Source organism: Xyrauchen texanus, chromosome 12 (assembly GCF_025860055.1).
Source record: "Xyrauchen texanus isolate HMW12.3.18 chromosome 12, RBS_HiC_50CHRs, whole genome shotgun sequence".
Lineage (NCBI taxonomy): Eukaryota > Metazoa > Chordata > Actinopteri > Cypriniformes > Catostomidae > Xyrauchen > Xyrauchen texanus.
In genome coordinates, this window is record NC_068287.1 from 8,196,004 (window position 1) to 8,222,534 (window position 26,531).

Below are 26,531 nucleotides of genomic sequence, written 5' to 3' on the forward strand. Positions count from 1 at the left end.
TAAATCGAACACAACAATCAGCGGGTTTTCTGCCACAACTTACAGCGCATGCGCTGATATTTTTGTAAATAGTAGGATTGGTCTATTAGACTTTACTCACAGTAGCGCCATGTTTGATTTGTAATGGGAATGGAAACGAGGCTGTGAGGAATAGACTTACCATCTCTTCAATGACATGCACAGCATTAAGCTGTAAATAGCTCCAATATCCCATCTGATTTTCCATAACTCATGTTGTCTGGAGTTTTATTTTTAGATATTTTTCCAATGTTTTGTCTGTGGAACGACCAAAAACACTTTAAACAGCAGTACAGCTGTTTGAAGAGACTGTACATCTATCCCTCACTGCCTCATTGTCATTCTCGTCAAAAATGTAATATGGCGCTGCTGTGAATAAGGTCTAGCATGTGCTGAATAACATTTATACATTTGTTCTTGGCAGATACCATTAACAAATACTTCAACACGTAGTTTAAGGGCTGTTCATTTAAAAATGACATTTCTGTCATCACTGCTCACCTTTGAGTATGTACGATTCTTTCTCTGCCGTGTCACAAAAAAGGAAATGTTAAGCAAAACGTTTAGTCTTAGTCTCAATTCACTGTCACTGCATCTTGTTTTGCATTCAATGAAAGTGAATGGTGACTAAAACTCCCTAATATCTCCTTTTGATATCTACTGAAATATGCATGAAGGTTAGTAAGTTATGACAATTCAAATGTTTGCGTAAAATATCTCAAAATTCAAAACTCGTCAGTTTAAATTTGACAGAATGTATTGAAAATGTTAACAGAATAAATGATTAAAGAGAACTGTGCTGCATAATTAGTTATGATGTATACTGAAAACAGATTATATACAAATATTAAATATAGATAATACATTTTCATATTATGTATATTATTAATATTATAATTTGATATAATTATACTATTATTGTTTTGTATATTATTACATATTTCTTTAATTGACTGATTCAGATGGCAGAGAAAATCCCTGTATATATCAGATGGAGCTCTAGAGAGATGGAGATGAGAGATGTAACAGGTGTAAATCTGCAGCTGAGCAGTTCTGTTAGCTTTACAATTATTGTCAAAGGTGATGTAAAATAAGGATGCGCAAAGATTTGAAAGGTGTCAAAAGACGCTCCAACCTCGCGTGCTTGCAAACTGTAACGTTGACAGCTTTGTCGCTTACAGAGACGCAAAATAACGGCATTTGCATTTCTGATTTACGGGTTTATGAAGGTTTAAACAGGAGTAACATCGTAAGTTCAGTAAAAATGTGCTTCCCTGCGTGCGTTCACACTAAACTCAAGCGTCAGCTGCTAAATGACGGATGCACAAGAGATAGAGAGAGAGAGGAGATGAGTTTAACTGTTCTAAGCATCTCCTCTATTCATGCCCCAAAATTGAGTGTTTACCCAAGTATTGAAGTCTTGCTGAGAGTGAGTTGCCAGTAATATGGGATGTCTCTGTCTGGTCTTCTCTGGTGTGTACAAAGCCATAGTGTAAAGAGCATCCCTGAATACAGGTACCAGAGCGGTCAACTCCTTTATCATAGCATGCACATACTGAAACACACAAACAATTCAGTAAGAAAACTAAACACAACATGATATGGCTCATTTTAAAGAATGATAAAGACCTGTGCAGGGCGTATTACCTTCTTCTTATGGTTGTGAGTGTAGTAGAGGTACAGGATGTTATCTTTAATTGGTCCAGCACTGCTGACCTGCTCCAGTGTCACACAAACATCCTCCCACTGATGGGGCAGCCAGTCCCTCCACCAACACATACGACCTCTCTTCACACGCACAGACTGACATACACACACAATGCATGTTTTACATTATGAAAGGACCTTACATTGACTTCAACAGCTCTTAAGCAGTGCTTATAATTACTACATCCTACCCCTAACCAACACTTTCCAGACTAGCATCTTTTGACATCATTACATGCTCCTACATGTCATATCTGTCAACTGCTCAAATATTGGCCAAACTGAATAATAACTTTCATTAACTTTCCTATTCTGTTCGGTCATGGAAATAAAAATGGTTTTATTTATCTACAAAATTCAAGAAGTTGTGACTTTACCTCCACTTACCGTCTGAACAGACACACAAATGTTGGACTTTAAAAAGTCTATAATAATTGGTCGTTAAAAAAAACTAAACAAAAAAGACACCTTTGCTGTTTGTGGTCGAAATTTACAGACCATATGAAATGAATGGGAAAGACTAAAAAGCAAATACTAAATTACTACAATTTGTCAAATACAATATACAAAACAGCCAAAATGCAGCACATACACACACACACACACACACACACACACACACACACACACACACACACACACACACACACACACACACACACACACACACACACACACACACACACACACACACACACATCAAAGAGCAAAGTCTGAGTCTTCTGTTTTATACACTAATTCAGGGTTTCCACTATTTTCAAGGCCAAATTTTTCGGGACATTTTATGTGCCCAACAGATATAATATTTAAGCAAGAGAAAAAAAACACAAAAGAGTTCATGAAGTATATTGTGGTTATTGAATGGTTACTTTTTCTGAATACATTACACAATACATTTGAAGAGTGCAGCACATGCAGATTATATATATATATATATATATATATATATATATACATATATATATATAAAATTCTAAACATTTCCAGTTTAATAATGGTACTAATACACATCGCAATATTAATTTCATTATTTGTGCTTTCAAACATAATTTGTTTGGCCCAAATACACCACATGACCACCTTGGGTTGTGCACTCCTTTTGAAAACATTCAGCAGTCTGCTCGTCGTCATTGTCTAAAATGTACAACTCAAATGTTTTGTACTTAACACAACAGCAGTGTTAGAACAATTTTGTCGGAGAAAGGGAGAGATGACAGCAGATGAGGATAGAATGTACGTGACAGGGATTCGTTCATGACAGTCAACCATTGAGCTTGTTTCACAATGCACAGCTGCCAATGGAGGCCTAGGTATCTCAGCGAGTATTGACTCTGACTACCACACCTGGAGTCACGAGTTTGAATCCAGGGCATGCTGAGTGACTCAAGCCAGATTTCCTAAGCAACCAAATTGGCCAGGTTGCTAGGGAGGATAGAATCACAGGGTGACTCCTGGTCGTGATTAGTGGTTCTCGCTCTCAATGGGGCGCGTGGTACATTTTGCATGGATTGCGGAGAGTAGCATGAGTCTCCACATGCTGTGAGTCTCCGCGGTGTCATGCACAGAGAGTCTCGTGATAAGATGTGCAGGTTGACTGTCTCAGAAGAGGAGGCAACTGAGACTTGTCCTCCACCACCCGGATTGAGGTGAGTAACCGTGCCACCACAAGGACCTAGTAAGTAGTAGGAATTGTGTATTTGACACCTATCCCCAGCCCGATTGCTACCATGTTTTTGTACATGTTACAAAAAACATGTTAGCCTCACAGTCAAATAGTTTTATTAATATTAAAAGGATATTTAGGTATTTTTCTAATTTACCATTACTTTTACATGACTGGAAAACTACATTGCAAAAGTCCAGGTTTTCCAGGGCGAGTGGGAACCCTGTTATTGAATTTTCACTATCCACTGCTGTTAATTTCTGTTTATTACAGTTAATTTTATTGACATTATTAGTCATTTGCTTTAAGTTTTTAAATGTTGATGTTTGAAATAAATGATTGGTAACAAAATGATTATTTTATGACTTCACTTTGTAACTCCAGGTCAGGTTTGACTGTAAGCATAATGTGACATTATTGCAAAAATGGACACTTTAAAACAGTTAAAAATGATAGCTAGATAATAATAAAAAAAAAAATATATATATATATATATATATATATATATATATATATATATATATATATATATATATTTCATTATTATATATATATATATATATATATATATATATACATAATAATATATATATATATTATTTCTAACTATATATCCAAAAGTATAACTTGTGATAAAATGTGGAATTACTACACAGTAGGTGGCTGAATAGAACACTGCAGCCATCTACTGGCTATTATTGTCATAACATGATGACACATTTCATATTTTCTTCATGCTTCAACTAGGTTTTTACTGAAGTGAAGATACATACATTTTCTAATTTGCATAGGTAAATGAATGATGAAATCGATACTGTAAATAAGATCTAAAAAAACATAAAATCCCAAAAGAAGCACATGAGTTTATTGCTTTTACTTGATTTAATACTTTAAATTGTATAATTTCATAAAAAAAAGTTACACCAGTACTGTTTGGACAAATATGACCTTGAACAGTAAAGTAAGCAGCCCTACTTGATCAGAATAGGAGGGTTAAGTTGACTATTGCATGTACCTTCTCTGTGGATGGCTCTTGCTCTAGTTGCGTTCTCTTTGTGTTTGCAGCACTGACAGCAGGTGCTATGGATGGAGAGAGTGGCCCTGTGTCTAAACGACAGAGAGAAAGAGAGATGAGAGAGGGAAGAGAGATTGGAACATACCTCTAATACAATACACTTGTACATTGTGTAGATGGGTCATTTTCGAGGAATGGTGCATTAGTGTGCTATGTGTGCCCCCATGAGTTACTGCTGATTTATAGTATGGTCTATTTCAATGCTAAATTCTGATTGGCTGGAATGCATGTGTTAAAACTATTTAATGCAGTGATTCCCAACCACACTATGGGTCACCAGAGCTTCAGAGGAGGTCGCAAAGCTCTCTCTCTATCTTGAGGGTTACAAGAAGAGAATAATGGAATGTGTGAAAACGTTTTTGAGCATTTTAATCCTATTTAATGGCTTATGTGATAAATGAAATGACTAGACATACAGTATGTCAAACAAAGGCTGTTTTTAAAGGCGTGCATCGCGATAGTGGTAAGGACACTTACCAAAGACACAAAGACGAAGCAAAACTGTTTGTTCTAATTGTACAGTACTGAGAAACATACAAAACAACAGGTTAGCTAGCCAAATCAAATCAGCGACTATGGCAAAGCGTCAGGTAGAAGAGAAAAACATGTGGTAAAAAGAAAACAAGGATTTATTTGGTTTTATTATGAGTTCATTATTTGTATTGAATTTGGTTTCATTGAGGCAATGGAGAAAGTGCGAATTGAGTGTGTGATATGTGGTGAGAGAAATAAAACTGGGCGCTATTGTCACTTGGTGGCACATTTGAGTATCCACCAAGAGCGAGAACCGCATTATAGCGACCACAAGGAGGTTACCTCATGTGACTCTACCCTCCCTAGCAACCGGGCCAATTTGGTTGCTTAGGAGACCTGGCTGGATTCATTCAGCATGCCCTGGATTCGAACTTGTGACTCCAGTGGTGGTAGTCAACGTCAATAGGCCTCGCTGAGATACACAGGCCCCCTTTTACAGAGTTTTAGAGTGTCAAAAAAGTCATATCTATTTTTCCAAATATTTGTACAGCTTTTTATTTAATTCATTCAAATAAATGTTATATTAATCTCACTACTTTATCTCTGTGTCTGGTTTAGATTGGGCAGAACTTTAGAGATCCGTAGATAAAGTTAATCATTATTGTTATTCTTCAATGACAACTTAAACAAATTAATGCTGGTTAGTGTCCATGGTATAAGATTTGTGTCGGTTGGTTCTTTGCCGCCACATCGTGCATTAAAATCGTTTAACGCACACCTAGCCATGGATTATCCCTTTCATAAATCTGTTTTATGTGAAATGCAAATGAAATTGTAAAATGAAAGATTCATTTTATATTAAACTGACTGTGATGGGACCTAATATAGGTCTTTAACCTTAAGGCTACAAACAACAAATACCAATTAGCACTTTTCAAGGCTTTAACCATTGGATTTGGGTACATTTACATGAATAGTTCACTTACAATTAAAGATTCAATCATCATTTACTCACCCTCATATTCATTTCTTTCTTATGCGGATCACAAAAGATGTTTGGTTCATGAACGCGCAACAGACGTTGAGTTTCTCATCATTAGACTTGTAATATGATGCATGGACTACTGTTATGATACTTTGGGCCTTTTTTAAAGCTTTAAAGTGAGGCACTATCCACTGCAGTATTATTGAAAAGAAAAAGCACGATATTTACTAAAAACATCTCCTTTCGTGTTCGGCATAAGAAGGAACGTCTTACAGCTTTGGAAAGACATAAGGATGAGTAAATTCCTTTTTGGGTGAACTATTCATTTACTAATTGGCCAGTGGAAAAAAAGGTATTTGTTGACCACTCGGCCACCCGAGTACAGCCCTTCTACTTTCAACCTGAGGTGGGGAATTAATTCAGTGATTATGTACACACATGAACTGATATGAACTGATTTTCTGTGAGACTTTACATTAACTGTGTTGCACCCGAGATGTGCAGCCAGCTGACGTCTGAGCTTGAATCTATGTCACATCCTCCACCAGAGACCCAGGCCCAGGGTGGAATTTTCTCCTGCTCAACCACGTTCTGCTCCAGCTCAAATGGGTAGGTGGCCACAGAGCTGAGGCCAGTGCTGAGAACAGAGCCCTTCAGCTCTTCCAGGTCAACAATGCTCCATGGTGTATTGCCACTGTCTGATTGGAGTGTAGGGGTCGACTCTTGGCTCGACACCTGGTCCCCTTCAGGTACAGTAGGGTGTACTGCAGAGTCCTTTATTAGGGCTGAGCGATCAGACACCAGTGCAGAGATAAGGCTGTCACTCGTGATCTTCAGAACATGTGGCTCGGGAATGTCCATGTCGTCACTGCTCAGAACGGATCCCTGGGATGCAGCGGTGAGCTCCCCACTAAGCAGACACAGACGCAAACATGAAATACAGCCATTCACCTGCTGGATGGAAATTATACTGCATGATTTATTGAAAGGGAATTTCTATACAGATAGTTTTTTCAACAATCTGGAATGGCTTGTGAATACACTGCCATCAAGCTGCGCAGACACAGCGACCCATGACCCGCCAGTGACCTCTGTGGCTGTCACACCTTGACGGAAATACATGATCCGGTCATCACTGCCAATCCACCATACCTGTGTCACACCAAAAAAAAAAAAAAAAAACTTTTATGAAATGTATATAAAAGATCATAATTCTGTGTTACACACGGTTACACCCATTATTTATTTTTTTTACCAATGAATTTCCATGTCTTTGAATGACCTTCCCAGTCATTTGGGAATACTGGATACAGATTTTTTTTACTTTTTTTTATTCAGACAAATTTGCAAAGGATCATTAACTGATTTGTGAACTGTTTCAACTAATTCAATGAAAAGAACTGATATAAATGTTTTAGAGCAGAGAAACACAAGTATATACTGTATATATACATTCATATACACTCACCTAAAGGATTATTAGGAACACCTGTTCAATTTCTCATTAATGCAATTATCTAATCAACCAATCACATGGCAGTTGCTTCAATGCATTTAGGGGTGTGGTCCTGGTCAAGACAATCTCCTGAACTCCAAACTGAATGTCAGAATGGGAAAGAAAGGTGATTTAAGCAATTTTGAGCGTGGCATGGTTGTTGGTGCCAGACGGGCCGGTCTGAGTATTTCACAATCTGCTCAGTTACTGGGATTTTCACGCACAACCATTTCTAGGGTTTACAAAGAATGGTGTGAAAAGGAAAAACATCCAGTATGCGGCAGTCCTGTGGGCTGAAAATGCCTTGTTGATGCTAGAGGTCAGAGGAGAATGGGCCGACTGATTCCAGCTGATAGAAGAGCAACTTTGCCTGAAATAACCACTTGTTACAACCGAGGTATGCAGCAAAGCATTTGTGAAGCCACAACACGCACAACCTTGAGGCGGATGGGCTACAACAGCAGAAGACCCCACCGGGTACCACTCATCTCCACTACAAATAGGAAAAAGAGGCTACAATTTGCAAGAGCTCACCAAAATTGGACAGTTGAAGACTGGAAAAATGTTGCCTGGTCTGATGAGTCTCGATTTCTGTTGAGACATTCAGATGGTAGAGTCAGAATTTGGCATAAACAGAATGAGAACATGGATCCATAATGCCTTGTTACCACTGTGCAGGCTGGTGGTGTAATGGTGTGAGGGATGTTTTCTTGGCACACTTCAGGCCCCTTAGTGCCAATTGGGCATCGTTTAAATGCCACGGCCTACCTGAGCATTGTTGCTGACCATGTCCATCCCTTTATGGCCACCATGTACCCATCCTCTGATGGCTACTTCCAGCAGGATAATGCACCATGTCACAAAGCTTGAATCATTTCAAATTGGTTTCTTGAACATGACAATGAGTTCACTGTACTAAAATGGCCCCCACAGTCACCAGATCTCAACCCAATAGAGCATCTTTGGGATGTGGTGGAACGGGAGCTTCGTGCCCTGAATGTGCATCCCACAAATCTCCATCAACTGCAAGATGCTATCCTATCAATATGGGCCAACATTTCTAAAGAATGCTTTCAGCACCTTGTTGAATCAATGCCACGTAGAATTAAAGCAGTTCTGAAGGCGAAAGGGGGTCAAACAATGTATTAGTATGGTGTTCCTAATAATCCTTTAGGTGAGTGTAAGATATATATATATATATATATATATATCAGATTTGTAAGTAATGAAATGTGAAGCATGGAATGATGGATCATGGCCAAACTCAAATTAGATGTGCTCCCATATGGCTGTGCGAGGGTGAGATAATTGGAGGTGTATATATATATATATATATGGCTGGGCGGGGCTTGTGGCAAGACGGTAGGCAACAGGGGGAACCAGTGGGTCAAGTTACAGAGAGAAAGAAAGACCCACCAGCACCTGAAATCAACACCCGTGGAAACCTGATGCCACCAGAACTTACATGCCAGTCCTGACGGAGGGGGAGGGGCTAGCGTTAAGCGGAGGCAGTGATTGGATGGTGCATGTTTGTGCGTATGAACTTGGACAGTAGATACAGTTGGTCTCTTGTGCCTGGTGAATATATTGGTCTTTGAATCTGAGGATCTAATGATGGTTAATCCTCAAAGCTGAGAACACATAAAAACCACAGTGTAATCAGAATAGTCTGTACTGCCCCATAGGGGTAGGGTGTCCCCCAAGGGCAAGTAATGGGACTGCTAAAGTTGTCCACGCAGGAGAAAATGATTATTACAATATAACTAGATGAAGTATGATAACAGCAAATGACTAATTCATCACTAGTTGGGTGTTTGGGTTATTGGTGTTTGCCACTATTACTATTGTGCATATTTAGGGTTAGAGATTTGAACAAACCCCATACTCAAAGTATTAAACTTTGGCAATAAACTCACGTTTTATTCATAAAACGTAAAAATGTAGTTTGTTCGTGAATAACATTGTCATGTGCATCTCTAAACTGTCAAAAGAGAGTGAATTCATGTATGTTTTAATCATTTGAATGGCTGCCTCTGTATGTAGGACATTTGGCAGTGTGTAATCTAACCTGGTCATTGGGTCCCACACTGAGCATCATCATCTCTCCACCAATATTGATCCAGCCTGATCCAGTGGGATTGTGAGAATTGACCCCCCTCCTGAACCAAACCTGTCCAACACAAAATGTTCAGAATGGAATACCAGTGTACTGCTTACTGCATACTATTCTGTATTCACTGTATACTGTCTACTATTTAAAAAAAATATGTGATACGGCAGTATGCTGCATTACTGTCACATAATAGGGGCTCTATTTTAAGCGCAGTGCTATGCGATACATGCAATATGTGCAAAGTCAGTGGGCATGGCCATAGAGCTAAAGTAAGTCTAGGCATAAGTGTGTAGGCGAATTTGCATGTGCAAAGTGCAAGCAGTAACTGAACAGCCCATTCATAAGACATTGGTAGCTAAAAAAAAATTATAATAAAAAATGTAATCTTAATTAAAAATTAAGATTAAAATGCTCACTGCAATTGCAGTTTTCAGCAAACATGAACAAAGGAGTAAAGATACAGTAAATCATCAAGATGCAGTATTTCAGCACCACTGTAAATGAACAGCGACCAATCAAACACAAAAGCACTGTTAAATTAAAGTTAAAAATTTAAGTTTAAAATGTGCCTAATGGAAGGAACGAGACGTTGTGTCAATTGTATTGACACAAGGTGCTTCTTTCGGGAGCCTTGAATACCTCTGAATATTAGAAAGGCCAATGCCAAATTGGCGAACAGAATTTGCATGTCCCGCCCCCGGAAATACGGGTATAAAAGGTGGGATGTGACTCTGTTCAGTCAGATTCTCCACTGGTAATAAAACAGGTGACAAAACAAGGTTCGGCCATTACAGCAGCTTGGTACAGTGTTGTGGAAAGGGGGACACAACGTCTCGTTCCCTCCATCATGGAATGGGGGTTACACTAGTAACCTAGACGTTCCCCTTCTGTCACTCATTTAACGTTGTGTCGACTGTAGTGACACAAGGGGTCCCTATTCAATAGTGCCAACTTCACTGACCGTGTTACGTGATCTGCTGATGCTGGTGCAGCAGACTGTAGCATGCCAAAAGGCGCATGAGCATCAGACTGCCCATAACCCTCCCCCGATGCCACACTAAGACGTCATACTGTTTTAATTAGGTTCCCGGCATCTGGCCAAGGATTCCCTTGGGGGGTGGGAACAAGCGACGTGGCAATCATGGGAGCAGGCCGCGCTAGCCTTTTCTCTATGTTTCTCCTCATAGAGTGTTAGATGAGGCTGGGGCCATCAAGCTATAACACACATCGGGGAAAGTAATCTTTTCCAACTCCTGTTCTTTTCCAACTCCTATTCTTTTAGGAGGAGGAGGGCCGTCTTCTGGGAGAGGGCACTTAGCTCAACTGATTCTAGAGGCTCGAAGGGGGTTCTCTGAAGGCCCGTAAGGACCACGGAGACATCCCATGAGGGGAACAGGCATGAACAGGCATCAGCCTCAGGGCGCCTCTTAGAAACCTGATGATCAGGCACCACTTTAAGGTGTAAAACTGCCTGGTGGAGGGAGCTCTGGCTTGGTTGATGGTGTCTACGACAGCTGGTGGTAGACAACCCAGATCTTCCACATCCCGTCCAGGGGCCAGACGTGGAGGTTGCAGATGTCTGGGGACGGATGCCAGAGGGTGCCCCATCCCTGAGAAAGAAGGTCTTTCCTCAGGGGGAAATCTTGATGCCGGACATGCTTTAGAATGTGTTTTTGCGTGAGCATCTTGAACGGGAGTTTGTGCAGAGCCCGGTTGAGAACTCGCAAGTCCAAGATTGGTCTCAACCCACCTCCTTGTTTGGGTACGATGAAGTAAGGGCTGTAGAAACCTGGCTTCCAGCAGCGCCTTGACCCGAGGAACCAATCGTCTAACCGTGAGGGTTGAGGTTAGGATGGAGGGTTCCAGTCCAGCCCCACACTCACGGCAGCCCAGGCAAGCATATATGACATCTGAGCGGAGTCCTCCGCATCAGACGCCGTGACGCTCTCCGATGCAGCGGCAACGTCATCATCCTGCTCCATGGCTCCAACGGAGACATCAGACTGGCCGTGAGGCGAGCCGGTCTCACGTCGAGCCCGGACGGAAGCAATCAAGCATGCTGGGGGGGCTGGTGGTTCGTGGGGATTTACCCGGCGAAACCACGCCCGCTGAACTCCCCAAATCGCCTCCATCACCAGCCGGGTCATCCTCAATCCCATGGGAACAAGGAGCAACGCGGAGGGCGGTTGGAGTGGCGTTTCCTTTGAGAAAGGAAAGCCGCGACCACAACGATGCCATGGTCAGGTTCTCGCAATGAGTACATGAACCATCCACAAATGCTGCCTCTGTGTGATTGCGACCCAGATGCGCAAGGCAGCACCTATGGCCATCTGAAGCGGAGAGATATCTGCCGCGTCCAGGAACAACGCAAAGGCGGTAGGGCATCTTTATAAAGACGCGTCTTTAAAAAGACATTCAATGCCAAGCGTTAATTCTTTTATTTGAAAATAATACTCTTTTAGAGGAGTGTTGCTCTTTTAGAAGACTGTCGAAGCGCCCAGGGGCGTGGACTGCACTGGCGTGCAGAGGAGGGGGAAAGCCGCTGGCAATGCGCCGTAGATCCAACAGGACAGCTCTCTAGAAGTGAAGTGGAACAGAGTGAGGCTTCAGCTCGCTGAACACACACAACCGCTCGGCTCCGAAGAAAGAATCTGACTGAACAGAGGCACATCCCGCCTTTTATACCCGTATGTCCGGGGCGGGACATGCAAATTCTGTTTGCCAAATTGGCATTGGCCTTTTTCATATTCAGAGGTATCCGAGGCTTCAGAAAGAAGCCCCTTGTGTCATTACAATCGACACAACGTCGAGTGAGTGACAGAAGGGGAACTAAAATTTTATTTAAAAAAACCTTTTTAAATTGATGACTTGGACCAAATAATTAAGAAAAGCAGCCAATACATGTAAACAGGTGCTGTTTATGTGCCGCATTTCTGCTTATAACATCACAAAACATAAAATGGAAAATATCACATAACATTACTTAGAAGAGGCGATTATCTTTAATATGAGCAGACACGCAACGTAATCGGACGCTTGGATCATTAGATAATTCATACGAAGCACAATGTGAACACAGCATATAATGTGCTATCTGGCTGCAAATACGTTAGCTTTTCTGGATCAGATGACTTCATCAGAAATGATGTAGTATGTTGTCCAGAGTCATGGAATGCTTAGCCAATCATATCAGGATTCAGATTGCTGCAACCAGAGGCAGAAGTCATCCAAATATGGACAGGGAGGATAGTTCACTATAATTACATATGGTCTGCAGGACATGAAGCCAAGTACATGAGACAAACTCAATGATGGCTCAAATGACACAGAATGGAACTGAATGAGATCTTGTTACTCATGCCTACATGCTTTGAAAAGAGAACTTACCTTTAGTCATAGTTGTATTTGCTTGTGCAATTAGTTATACGGTAAAATTATTGTTTTATTTGTTTGGAGAGGCTTTAGGACACTAGGATAAATCATTTTTGTAATGCTATAACTTTTGATTGATATGACAAATCAACACAAAACTTTACTCAGTTAAAGTTGACATGATTGGGAACAAAACAAAAGCTTTTTCGGAGCTATCAGAGGGAAGGATAATAATGTTGCAAAGTTTGCCATTTTTATGACTGGTAAGTGGAGGATTCAGACTGAAATATATGTAACAGTAAGATAACGCACTGCAGCCAATGTTTTCAGTAAACATGGAGAACAGAGTGTAAAGATGCTACAAATCCTACCAAACACTCATTTCAGCACAACTGGAAATGAATAATGACCGATCATAAAGAAAGAATGTTTATCCAGTATTAGACTACGAAAAACAGACTGTCTCGTGAAAATCTGAATTATTGTTAACGGCACATAAATTCATGCATTTTTATATATTTTATTAGCATAATATCATGCAAATCGGTGCCTGTAAGTGTAATGAATATAATTAATGTGCATGTCAGCTAGATATTATTTATAAATAAACTGAATAGCTCATAATGACATTACAGACTAAATTTAAAAATCATTCAAATTGAAATAAATGGCAATCAAACGAAGTGTACAAAGCACTACAAGACTAAATATAATCTTACTTTCTTGTCCTTAGTAACAGCCCAGACTACATTTATCCCTACTGCAACATGAACAGCTCCTTTCTGATTTGGAGATGCCACCAGCTCCCACGATGAACCTGAAAACATAAAAATCTCTCATTTAGACCATTATTTGTTATCTAACATAGTTGCATGACATACTTTCCATCATCAATGTAACATACAGTAGCCCTAAAAAGAATGTGGACACTTAAGCCACACTTAAAATTTCACCTTATTATCTAAAGTATCTATAAATAAATAAATAGATAAAAGAGAAAGGGAAGTTAGTTCTGAGAAAAGCTCTAACATCATTTGTTTGTAGATGCCATTTGGTTTGATGTTCTATTATAATGCAAATAAATTAATACATTTTTAAGTGTGGCTTAAGTGTCCAAAATAATCTTTGGGGTGGCTGTATGTTCGTATATACCTCTGACATGTATGACTGTGACCATGATGACAGTTTTAACATAAATAACAGTGATGTGTAAGTCATTCAAAACATGTACTGTATGTCCTGCAGTGCATACTGAATGTGTGAATTCAAAGAAGGATTTCAAAGTCCAGTAATAAATCTGTCAGCATCAAACCTTTAGGGCAGTCTTTACTGATGCCTGTTCTGACCAACAACTGTCCATCCCACAAAACAACCCAAAGCAGGTCTTTTGGCCCTGCGCCAACCTGAGCCACCTCTCTGTGCACCTGGACGGGCTCCCAGCAAGTCCCCTCTGGGTTCTGGTGTTGAATATCATTGCGAAACCACACCTGTGAAGAGATACACACATTTGTCCTGTTCTGTTGTAATATTAATAGTTAATCAACTCGTAACAAACATTACAAATTGTTCAGAGAGGGTTTAAATGAGAGATTATTCACATTCTTGTGAGCAAGTGGTTAATCCATAAGGATTACACAGCTGTCGAGCCCAAATATACTGTACTAAAAAAAGCCCCAAGAAATCGCTTGACCAGCCAATGAAAGTCAAATAGGTTTGCAATGATACAAGGGTGGGTGAAGGATTACAGAATTTTCATGATTGGGTCCCCTGCAGATCTAATAGCAAAGGCTGCAGTTAGGTCTCCACTTACCTTTCCTTGTTGGGACACGGACCACAGGTAAATGTGTTTTTGAGGACTGTCACTCAAGTCCCAGCCTCCACAGCTGATGTCAATGAAGGGCTCTGGAGGAGGTCTCCCTCTGTCCACAGGCACCTAGATTAGATGAATTTTGGTTGTTCCCCATTGAAACAATAAAATATTCCTGATTCCCATCTAATGGTTAGACAACAACAACAGGTTAGCTAGTGTTTACCTGTGATGGTACCTTGGTCCATGATCCCAGGGCTTTATAGCTTCTGTAGCAAAGCCATCGCCTGTGGACTGGACGCACGAGTTCCACTTCTTCTCTTTGGTGAAGGTGGCAGGGAAGTCCACAGAATACTCCCAACCCTAGATTTTCCAAACTTAAACTCATTCTGAAAACACTGAAGCAGTATTACATGACTATTATAGATTATTGTGATGAATTATGTTTGGAGTTGATAATGGGTTCAGCTTGGGATGGGTTCAGTTTAGGATGGGTAGATTTTGTGATGGTTTATGTTCAGAACAGGTTGAGTTTGGTATCCGTTAAGTTTAGGATGGGTTTAGTTTGGAATGGGTTAAGGTTAGGATGGGTTGAGTTTGGGATGGTTTAAATTTAGGATGGATTGAGTCTGGTATAGGTTAAGTTAGGTATGGGTTTAGTTTGGGATAGGCTAGGTTAAGGATGGGATGAGTTTGGGATAGGTTGGAATTGGGTTAAGCTTAGGTTGGTTGAGTTTGGAATAGGTTAAGATTGGGATAGGTTGAGTTTGGGATGGTTTAAATTTAGGATGGATTGAGTCTGGTATAGGTTAAGTTAGGTATGGGTTTAGTTTGGGATAGGCTAGGTTAAGGATGGGATGAGTTTGGGATAGGTTGGAATTGGGTTAAGCTTAGGTTGGTTGAGTTTGGAATAGGTTAAGATTGGGATAGGTTGAGTTTGGGATGGTTTAAATTTAGGATGGATTGAGTCTGGTATAGGTTAAGCTTAGGTTGGTTGAGTTAAGAATGGGTTAAGTTTGAGATATGTTTGGATGGGTTATGCTTAGGGTGGGTTTAACTTGGAATGAGTTTGTGTTTATGAAAAGTTCAGTATGGCATTGGTTAAGTTAAGGGTGGGTTGAGTTTATGATAGGTTGAGTAACTTTAGTTTTGCATTGTTAAACTTTGCAAAATTAAATTGCATTTGGAAATGGGTTAAGTTTGGGGTGATTGAGCTTGCAGTGGGTTGAGTCTGGTATGGGTTAAGTTTATGATACATTCAGTTTGGCATTGGTTACATTTAGGGTGGGTTTAGTTAATAATGGGTTCAGTTTTGGATTTCTTATGTTTGGGATATGTTAAGTTTGGGAGGGCTAAGTTTGGGAGGGGATGATTTTTGGATGGGTTGAGTTTGGAGTTGAGTTTGAGATTATGTCACTTACCCCTGTCTCTGAGGATTCTCTCCCACAGCTCTCATCATCCACATACCAGTCCCCATCCCATTCCCAGTTAGTAGAGGGCAACACAAAGCTTTGAAGAGGCTGATTGTTCAAGCCAGACTCGTCTGTCCACTGCCAGCAGTCTGTTGGTAGGAGTGTGTCAGTGTATCCATCTACTGGGTTCCACCTCTGTAGAACAGAAAGACAAAGAGAAAGGATGCTCAGGAGGTCATTGGATAATGCAGGGTAACAGCACCACCACAGCCTTTCATACCATAATATGAGGAGCAGTGTTCTGCTACAACATTGTGTCTTGTGCTTGTGTTTATCACAATACTTGTGTTCATTATTACTATTCTCCCTCTTGGTGTATATTTAGTCTTAAGATTCATCTTTCTTTTATTCTGCTTAATTACTCACTGGATAATGATTCAATCAAGTGATTTCTTCCTTAATATATTCTGCTGGTTAAAATTGTTTGTTGTAAATATTGCTTTCTTACTACTGTACTTTTGAACTGTTGTTGTTTTATTTGAGACTCAATTTGTCAATTGAGGAAGTTCTCACAAGTGTTTTATGTCAGTAACTAGTCAAAAGTTCAATTGCATAAAAAGTTTATTGTCTCTAGTGGTTGTCAAACACCTAGTTTCAAAATTAATTTGGGACAATTTTGAGACTTTTTTTTTTTTTTTTTTAGATGTTGGGTAAAAAACTGAACACAATAATAACACACTGCCATACATTTAGGCAAGGGTTGATTATATACTGAAAGTATGGTTAATGTTGAATTGTTTTGCCTGTCAAGTTGTCACATTTATTAATTGTTGTCACATGTGATTCATTTGTTGTAATTATCTACAATTTATTAATTAAAATTTCTCTTAATTTTTTGTTATCTTTTCCAGCATTGCTCTTTCATGCTTTATGGGTCAATGACATGACACAATGTCATTTTTTTTTTTGTCCAGACCAATTCAATTATTAAAAAAATAAATAAAAAAATGCAAATGCAATTCACACAAAGCAGTTACATGAATACACATTTTAACATTTGTTCTGGGGCTTAAAGTAAAAAACGTCATGCAGTGTAACCGTCCTGAGACAGTAATAAATAAATAAATGTTGGCATGAGTAGTGCAGAACAATCTTGTATTATTATTTCTTTAAAAAAAATTAATAAAAATAACAACAGAGGAAAAAAAAAGGATTTTATCATCATTAAATATCAATATTTTTACATATTAATGATAAGGCCATTATTGGTCATGTCAAATAAAGTAAACCTGAGAACATTATTCTTTACTTAAAATTGTATAATATTTGTAAAACGAAAAACATATTAATCTTGAAAACTATGTTATAAAAGTCAAATACTACATGTATATGAAGCTAAAACGTTTTTTAAACTAGAATTTTAAAAGATTTCTAATTTTTATCACCTCAGACAAACTTATTTGTCAATGACCCTTATGCCTCATAATTGTTTTCCTTTTTTTCTGTTAAATATTGCTGAAAAGCCATTAAAATAACCTATAATACAGTAATATGTTATATTACATACAATAAAATTGACATTATAAAAAAAGGAGGGTATTTTTCTCAAATCAGTGTCTCAGTGTCAATAAACAGCACGTTGTCATAGTGGAAATGTTCAGCAGTTTTTTAGTAGTTAAGTGTTCATACAGATTTTAATTTCGAAATATCCCTATCTGGAGAAATATTCTCTAGAGAAAAAGTTCTCACGGAGCTGGCAATGGTAACAAACCTGGTTTTCATAGGTCTCTTCCTGGTGGTGGATAGGCACATCACTGGGATCCACACTGAGGTACACCTGATGGTCGAACCCGATGCCCCAACAGCACTGCTGAGAGCCCGTCACACGCTTCAACTCCAGCAGAACATCTGCAGTGCGCTTCCAGCGGCCTCTAGCGGCCGACACACTGAACACCCGCCCGTACACATCCACTGCCCACAGCAGCGATCCGGACATGATCAATCATGCACTGCACCTTAAGAACAAACTTCATTTTTATTCATTAGTCGTAACTTTAAATTATAAAATATTTATTGTATCGACTTTGTGTGGCTTATTAAATAACGACAAGAATGCTTAATATTTACTTTTAATAAAGTTCTCAATTTCAATTGAATAAATGCCATTTGACCGTTTACCAATAATATTTGATTAATATATAGATGATTCTTATGATCTTAGCTGATCTATAACTCAAATTTCAGAAGCAATAGATTCAGTTAACTGTTTAGTGTTACTAGATACCAGCTGGTCAACTTGCACCTGCCTCAGTAAATTCATTATAACAGCCTTATTAGTATCTAATAAGTTCAATTAATATAACATATTTATGCACATTACTTCTTATGTCTTCCAGTTTTGTGTTATTTTCCAAAGGAAAATAAAGACATTACAAAAATAAATTCCTACACATGACATCTTTATATTCTGGTCAAATACACTGGAAATCATACAAACTTACCCTCGATATTCTCTATTGATTAAGCAGTAAGTCTTCATTCATTCCGTGCATTATAAACATCACACACCCGTTTATTAATTGCCAGCATTATTATAAGAGCTCGGAGACGCTGAGCAGGAAGTTCAGGGTATTTACTCTCTGATTGGTCAGCGCTCACGGAAGTGCCGTTATCTAAGCCTCTGATTGGACAGACTATGCGCGCGTCTGATTTTCCGTCGGGCAGAGTTATCCATGAGCGTTTACACGATCAATTATTCATTCCAACTTTCTCAATAATTAAAACTCGAGAGATACAGGAGTACTGACTTTACTTCACGTGTTACTTTAGACTGATAACTATGCATACACAGAGTCTCAAAGCTACAACAACAAACAACAGAACAAAACAGAGTAACAACTGAATTTAGCCTACATATAATTGCATTTTCCCACTCCCATAAGTGCAGGTCCCACTTAATTTAAAAAAAAAAAGTTTTGTATGGTTTCGTTATATATATGCATATATAGTAAGCCATTTGTATTTTAATTTTCTCAAAAACTGGTGCTATTAATTGCTCAGTGTTTTTTTTAGCAACCAGCCCAGCCCTACACATCAACATTGGCTTGACCAATGCTGTTAGTTTGGGGTGGGACAATCTGTTTGTTTGATCAAAAAGCTATTTGAAAAAAATAAATTCTTTTTGAAATTCTGTTTGGTCAAAAGTGATGTCAGAAATATTTAGAAAGAGTCACACTCATTGTTCATATTTACTTTCGATAAAAATAGTTTTGACATTAATACATTCGATTAAATGGGTAACAAATATAAATGCATTAAAATACAAGGAACTGGCATTTATTAATAGAGGAAAATACCACCACTCATATTGCATTAATATATTTATTTACAATATAAATAAATATATTAATTAATTCTCTCCCTCTCTCAGAGTTAAGCTTGATCCCCATTATATCCATATGTATTTCTTTAAATGGTTAAATAATTACTAAATTACTCTTAGTAATCATTATTAAACTAATATTTGGGAAGCAGATCTGAGTTAAACAGCAAAATGTCCATCACGTTAAAGGAAAGGTTGCTACTCACCGGAGAACTTATAAGGAACTCACAGTTCCAGGAAAGGTACTGAAGGACATTATCCTGCAGAAGTAGATCGCTGGTGTGGCCACCAAACTCGTAAATTGATTCTTGGGCCTTGAAGGTGTTGTCTTAAGGAGGGTGGAAAGTGAAGACCTTACCAACATCCTCCATACGACTCTTCACTCCAAAGATCTATGCCAAATGATGTAGGCATTGGGCTGATGCCCCCACAAGCCCGGGACTCAATCTGGACAGTGTGGTGAAAGAGATTCAGCATCAAATGTTGAACATGTCGGCAATGCTTGTGAAGGTCGTTGCTGACTTGGAGGATCTTGCTGTACCATGTCGATCGATCACTGCCATGGAGACGAAATTCACTAAGATGGATACAAGAATGTTGGATGTTGAGAAATGGATCGATTATCTGTCATCGGAGAGGGAATGAGCTGCTAATCCACTAGCGACCAAGATAGACATGGAGTGCATCAGGGAAAATTTGGAAAACTTAGAGAATCTTAGCCGGTGAAACAATATCCGAATTGTTGGAATTCCTGAAGACGAAGAAGGTCGAGATATGGTGAAATTTCTGGATGGGCTCTTCCAGAGTCTGCTTGACATAACAGGTCATTAGCTGGAAATCAAGCGAGCTTACAGAGTTCCGGCTCTGTGAGCCGCAGAGGGAGACAGGCCCCGATTTCTGAGATCATCCGATAAAGATCTCCTGTTAAGCAAGACGAGTTGTTAAGGAAGGCTTTCTTGGAAGAACCACAACATTTTCTTTGTCCCAGACTTTGCAAATTTGACGAGAGAAATGTAATCGATTCAAGGAATGTAAGAAAATCTTACATCAATGGAAGGTCACTTTTGCATTAATGTTCCCAGACAAATTGAGAATATATACTAAGGATGGCTGCAAAACATTTACATGCCCACAGCAAGCGATGTCCTTCATAAAGTTAATGGATTGAGTAGGTCATTGTGTGATACTTTCTATGCAGCAGAGTGGGCCTGTCTCACTGAACATTCACTTAACCATCCAAGGAACTGAATGTTTTCTTTTTAAGCTGGTTCTGCCTAGCGGCTGTAGTTTGTTTTGTGGGATAGCACTCCTTTGGGAAAGTTTGTGGATGAATCTGCACATTCTTTGTGCTTATACCTCCTGTTGGTTGGGGTTTGTTCTGTGGAATATTTCTTGCAAAACATTGGAGTGATTAGGGTATCTGTTGCACAACTGGGCACTTTTTTGTTTCCTTTTGTGCTGGTTATGCCTAGTGGCTGGAGTTTGTTTTTTAACAGAGGAGGCGAGGACAAGGATAAAGATCTAAATACAGCTTTAATAAAACAAAGGAAAACAAAGTAACTCAAAATACAATGAAACATAATCCAGGGAACAAAGTACAGAGCATAAGGGAACATGTGTAGACAAAGAAACCAGGGAAAACAAGGGCTTAAATACACAAAGGAAAACAAGGGAATGAGGAACATCTGGGGAAACAATCAGGGTAAATCAATCATAAAATGAAACTACAAAAGGACTATAAAAGTCTAAGCACAAACAGGGAATACGTAAATGGGAATACCACTTTAAGGAGCGGATTCCAGTTGCTCCACAATAACAACAAATGGTCCATTGGGTGTGTGTGTGTGGGGGATAGGCAGTTCAAGGGGGCAAAAGGTGCAAGGGGAGCAGAGGAACAAGGCAAAGTCAGAGAGGCTCTTGTCCAAGGCAACGCTGAGGGATGAAGAACCAGGGTGATGCTGCAGGCTAGGAGGGCCAAGCTGGAGCCAGAGGTTCAGAGGGCTGAGGTGGAGCTGGGGGCTTAGAAGACCAAGGCAGAGCCGGTGAGAGTGAGGACCAAAGTGGAGCCAGAGACCAAAGAGGCCAGAGCAGATCAGGCAGACAGCTAGCAGACCAAGGAGACCAGAACAGATCAGGCGGATGCCCAGGAGACCAGAACAGATCAGGCGGATGCCCAGGAGACCAAGGAGACCAGAGCAGATCAGGCAGATGACCAAGGAGACCAAGGAGAGACCAGAGCAGATCAGGCAGATGGCCAGGAGACCAGAGCAGATCAGGCAGATGGCCAGGAGACCAAGGAGACCAGACAGAGAGCTAGGAGACCAAGGAGACCAGACCAGATCAGGCAGATGGCCAGGGCCCAGTTTTTCAAAAGTAATCCAGTGGGATTTCGGATCACGGATCAAATCTGTGAAATGGGTTTTTCAAAAGCAAAAGAGGGATTCCCAACTAAGATCAGAGCATGTAATCCGATCTTACATTTGATCTGGATCAAACCTGCCCTTTGGGTTTTTCAAAACTTTGAACTCGGTTTGGGATCTATTTGATCCAAAAAAACAGGATTATCCTGATCCCATCAGAAGGGTGGATTCAGTTGTGATTTTTCGAACCAAATGAAATCTGAGAAGTGAATGATCACAAAATCAGTGTTTACTGATGATATATACATTTCTTCATATTTGAAGCATATATGAAGCATGTCACATCTAATGAGATATGGTAAACAAAAAAATCTCAAAGCTATCAGCTGTCAAATAAATGTCACTGTTGCTCAAAGCTCTATAATTCCACAGTATATTTATGGCAATGACAACAACAAATTACTCAGTCATTCAGTAGCCTAGTTAAAAGTAATTTCTCACAATTGCAGCTCTAATTGCATGTCCAGTGTGTCCTTCATTAGGTAAGAACATTGGTGGCTCTTCTGGTTCTACATCAGGCTCAGGTCTATCAAAATTGTCATCAAGAGGGACATGACACCTGGTGGCGATGTTATGCAAAACAATACAGGCAAGGATTATGTTGAATGCCACCTTGGGTTGTACTCGCAAGTAGTTAAGACACGCAAACCGTATCTTCGGGACTCCATTTAAGTGTTCAATGGCACATCTTGTTTTGCAATGTGAGGAGTTGAAGCGTGCCTGCTCAGGTGTGTTTGCAACTGGAAAAGGGGTCATTAGCCATGTTAGGAGTGGATACGCACGGTCTCCCAATACTATGCCATTTGGTCGGTGGGATTAAAGCTCTCTGTATAGTGTACTCTCTCTTAGAATACGTGCATCATGAACAGACCCTGGCTATTTGTGGCCACCGGTATTTTGCCTACCTGTTGTTCTTTGCTAAGCCAGTAGGCTACAATGTTGGTTCCATTTAAGGCTCTGGTAAACAGGATTTGGTAATCCTGAAATTTGGTATTTGGATCACAGTGATCCAATCCAATGTTCCTTTAAAAAACTGGCATAAAAGTAAGATGGATCAGGTGATCCTGGATAGCAAAACATGGGATTTCCAAATCCAGATCAATTTGATCCAGATTACATTTTTTGAAAAACTGGGCCCAGGAGACCAAGGAGACCAGAGCAGATCAGTCGGACAGCCAGGAGACCAAGGAGACCAGAGCAGATCAGGCAGATGGCCAGAAGACCAAGGAGACCAGAGCACATCAGGTAGATGGCCAGAAGTCCAAGGAGATAATCTCAGGGTAGGTCCTGAGTCAGGAGTCCTGATAGGTGTCCACAAGGCCGAGACAGGGTCAGGAGGCCTGGGAGGCGGCCACAGGGCAGGGACTGGGTCAGGCGGCTGAGCTGTTGGAGGAGGGGCAGGCAGAGCCACTGTTAGAGGAGACTCTGGAGGAGCGAACAGAACCACTGGAGGAGGAGTCTCTAGATGAGCGGGCGGAACTGCTGGAGGCTCTGAGGGTGGAGCCGTGGAAGACTCAGAGCAGATCCAGGAGAGGCTCGACAAAGGCAGGTGGAGCCAGGCGAGGCTCTCGGGGCAGAGCCATTGAAGGCGAGACCGTGGGAGGTTCTAGAGACAAAACCATGGAAGGCAGAGCCGTGCGAGGCTCAAGGGATGAAGTCATTGAAAGCGGAGCTGTGGGAGGCTCGAGGGGCAAGGCCATGGAAGGCAGAGCCTTGGGAGGCTTGAGGGGCGAGGCCATGGAAGGTGGAACTGTGGGAGGCTCGAGGGGCGAAGCCATGGAAGGCAGAGCCATGGGAGGCTCCAGGAATGAGGCCAAGGATGGCTCAGGGCTAAGAGCCATAGAAGGCTTGAGACTAAGAGCCATGGATGACAGGGAATTGATTCCCGTGGTGGAGACTGGGGATCAACCTCCATGGTCGTGAACGCAGGCAGAGACTGGGAGACTCGGAGCAGTTTTTTTCTGTGTTTTTGTTTGGGGGGAAGTTTGGGGTTTGTTTGTTGCACTAATGTTGGAATGTGGTTGTTGTCATTTTATTTTTGACACACAATCTAGTTTTTCTAATATCTCAAAATGTCAAATGTTAATATGAGTGGATTGTCTCGTTCCACGTTGAATGTGAAGGGGCACCCCATAAAAAGAAGGAAGGTTATTTATTTTCTTAAACATAAGAAATATGATATAATAATATGATAAAAATTTGGGAAAATATGGGGTGGACATGTTTTCTTTAGTGCTCGCTTAAGTAATAGCAGGAGAGCCATTACACTGCTAAGTAAACATCTACAGTTCAAATGTCTCAAACAGATTAAATGTAAATTAGGAAGTGTCATTATTGTTTTAGCAGAAATTCAGGGACACCTAACGCTGATGATCAGGGCTTTACAAAGATCTTAAATGGATGTTAAAAGCCGCTGGCACCCCTCATGATATGATATTGGGAGGTGACTTAAATCTTTTGATAGACTCAGTCCTTGATCGTAATGAAGCAAAAGTGTGTAAGCCCCCTAGAGTAACAGTGACGCTTCACAGGATGTGTAAAAAATCTTGGTTTTACAGATATTTGGAGACTTTTGAACCCATCTGGTAGGGACTATGCATTTTTTTTTATCAGTCCATAATTTTTTATATCCAAGTCCCTCACTTCATCTGTAGTTGATTGTTCAATTGGAAACATTTTAGTCTCAGATCACACCCTGATGAGTTTAGAGGTGTTGCCACATATGGAGAAAAATAAATATAGTGAAAATCATGAATTCCAACAAATGCTGAGGGCTATTATATATTAAAAGTATTACATATAAAAAATAGAATAGAGCCTCTGAGAATTTACCTGACTGAAATACAGATATAATACCATTTTGTTTATGAAAGGTGGAGTTCTCAGGGCAAGAAATATTTTGAGTCTGTGAACAAAGCAGGGAAGCTTTTGGCTAGATATTTAAAGCAGAACGATTCTTTTTCTATCATTCCTCACTAAAATCTGCTGGCGAATAAATATTTACATCAGCCATTATATTAATAATGCTTTTAAAGAATTATATCTTGATCTTTATAGTTCCATATCTTCATCTACTGATGAAGATATTAGAAATTGTGGAACCATTAGAACTCCTTAAACTGACGACTAAGCAAAAAAAAAAATCTCTTGATTCTAAGATAACCTTGGAGGAGTTTGGCAAGGTAATTAAGGCCTTGACTACAGGCAAGGCTCCAGGACCAGATGGCTTTGCAGCTGAATTTTTTGGACCGTATGTTACAGAACTGGCTCCACTTTTGCTAGAAGTTTACACAGAATCATGAAAGAATGGAAAGCTTCTGCCAACCATGACACAAGCCCAGATCAGTCTGATTCTTAAAAAGGACAATGATCTTACAAGTGAGTGTAAGAGTTACCGTCCAATTTCCCTGATCCAGTTAGACGTAAAAATACTTTCAAAAATGTTGGCTAACCGTTTAAGTAAAGTTATAGATATAGATCAGGTGGTTTATTCGGGGCCATAGCTCTTCTGATAACATCAGGCAGCTCATATCAAGTGGAGGTGGAGACAGTCCCATCTCATTTAAAAACAGCTAACTTCTCACAATGTCATAGAGACAAAAAAATATTTATATTTGAATAAATATATTACGAAATACAGTTTATCAAATTGGTCAATTCAACGCTGCATCAGCGGTTGGTGCGGACATGTGAGGATGTTGCTGGCTCATACCTTCCTTCATCTCTTCCGAATCAAATGGCTTCACTCGTTCAGTACGAGCACGGTTATCACCTGGGCTGAGCCCATGCTGATACAGCACCTGCTGAGATTGACTGCGTTAATTGTGAGTGTATGAAACTCAAAATGATTCATCCCTGGCTTGCTTTCATTCTGAAAGCCAATGCCACACCCCTCTTCTCCAGAGGGTCCGCACAGGGAAAGAAAGTGAGGACAGGACATAGAATACAGAGTTTGAGGAGGATTCTTCACAGGCTCGAGCCTTGCTTCTGTACTCTTCTCTATATAAAGTGGCTTCACATGTCCAGTACAGCCATGATGATCTGCATGTTGGTGCACATAAAATGATCATGTTCGGTGTGGATTATGATGAGGGGGATACTATACATCGCTTGCATTTATCCTTCTCAGACACGAGTGCTGTTTATTACCTGGGCCGAGTCCACGGAAATAGGCAGGTGTATGGGTTGCCCGGTATCCCCTCAACTGAAGTTGTAAATTTGAATCGCAATATTTCATTATATTATGGTAGATGTTTTAAGAGCGTTCATTTTTTGGAGGTCTCTTACAAGCATGGAATGTATAGTCTACTGTCTTTCACTCTTTTTTCACACTTGATTTATTTTTCAAATTGTTTTATTTTTTTTGTCAGATTACACGGTTATTTTTGCATGCTGTCAATTGGGAAATGGGGGATGTTTCAAATGGGGATGTTTTTTTGCCATCATAATGGTGTAGTTATGACATCTACAAGCAGAGACTAACGAGGTGATGCCAAAAAGCCAATTCCCTAAAATACCTCTTAAATGCATCAAGTTATTTCAGACTGATAATAATCCATACGCCATGAAAAAGATGAATTTACATATGATTGCATTTTCACCCGATCA

At 40.0% G+C, this 26,531-nt stretch overlaps 1 protein-coding gene across 1 annotated transcript in view; it reads right to left on the reverse strand.

Moving 5' to 3' along the window:
• Window positions 1-18,717, reverse strand: part of LOC127652712 (tectonin beta-propeller repeat-containing protein 1-like) — a 33,936-nt gene extending 15,219 nt beyond the window's left edge. Inside the window, 14 exon segments of the mRNA XM_052139033.1 lie at window positions 1,424-1,573; window positions 1,666-1,841; window positions 4,418-4,495; window positions 6,414-6,832; window positions 6,941-7,074; window positions 9,486-9,587; window positions 13,622-13,719; window positions 14,215-14,389; window positions 14,713-14,835; window positions 14,948-15,001; window positions 15,004-15,072; window positions 16,131-16,316; window positions 17,893-18,136; window positions 18,623-18,717. Coding sequence (XP_051994993.1) covers window positions 1,424-1,573; window positions 1,666-1,841; window positions 4,418-4,495; window positions 6,414-6,832; window positions 6,941-7,074; window positions 9,486-9,587; window positions 13,622-13,719; window positions 14,215-14,389; window positions 14,713-14,835; window positions 14,948-15,001; window positions 15,004-15,072; window positions 16,131-16,316; window positions 17,893-18,117 — 1,989 coding nt within the window. The 5' untranslated portion in view covers window positions 18,118-18,136; window positions 18,623-18,717.
• Between the last annotated feature and the right edge of the window lie 7,814 nt (window positions 18,718-26,531).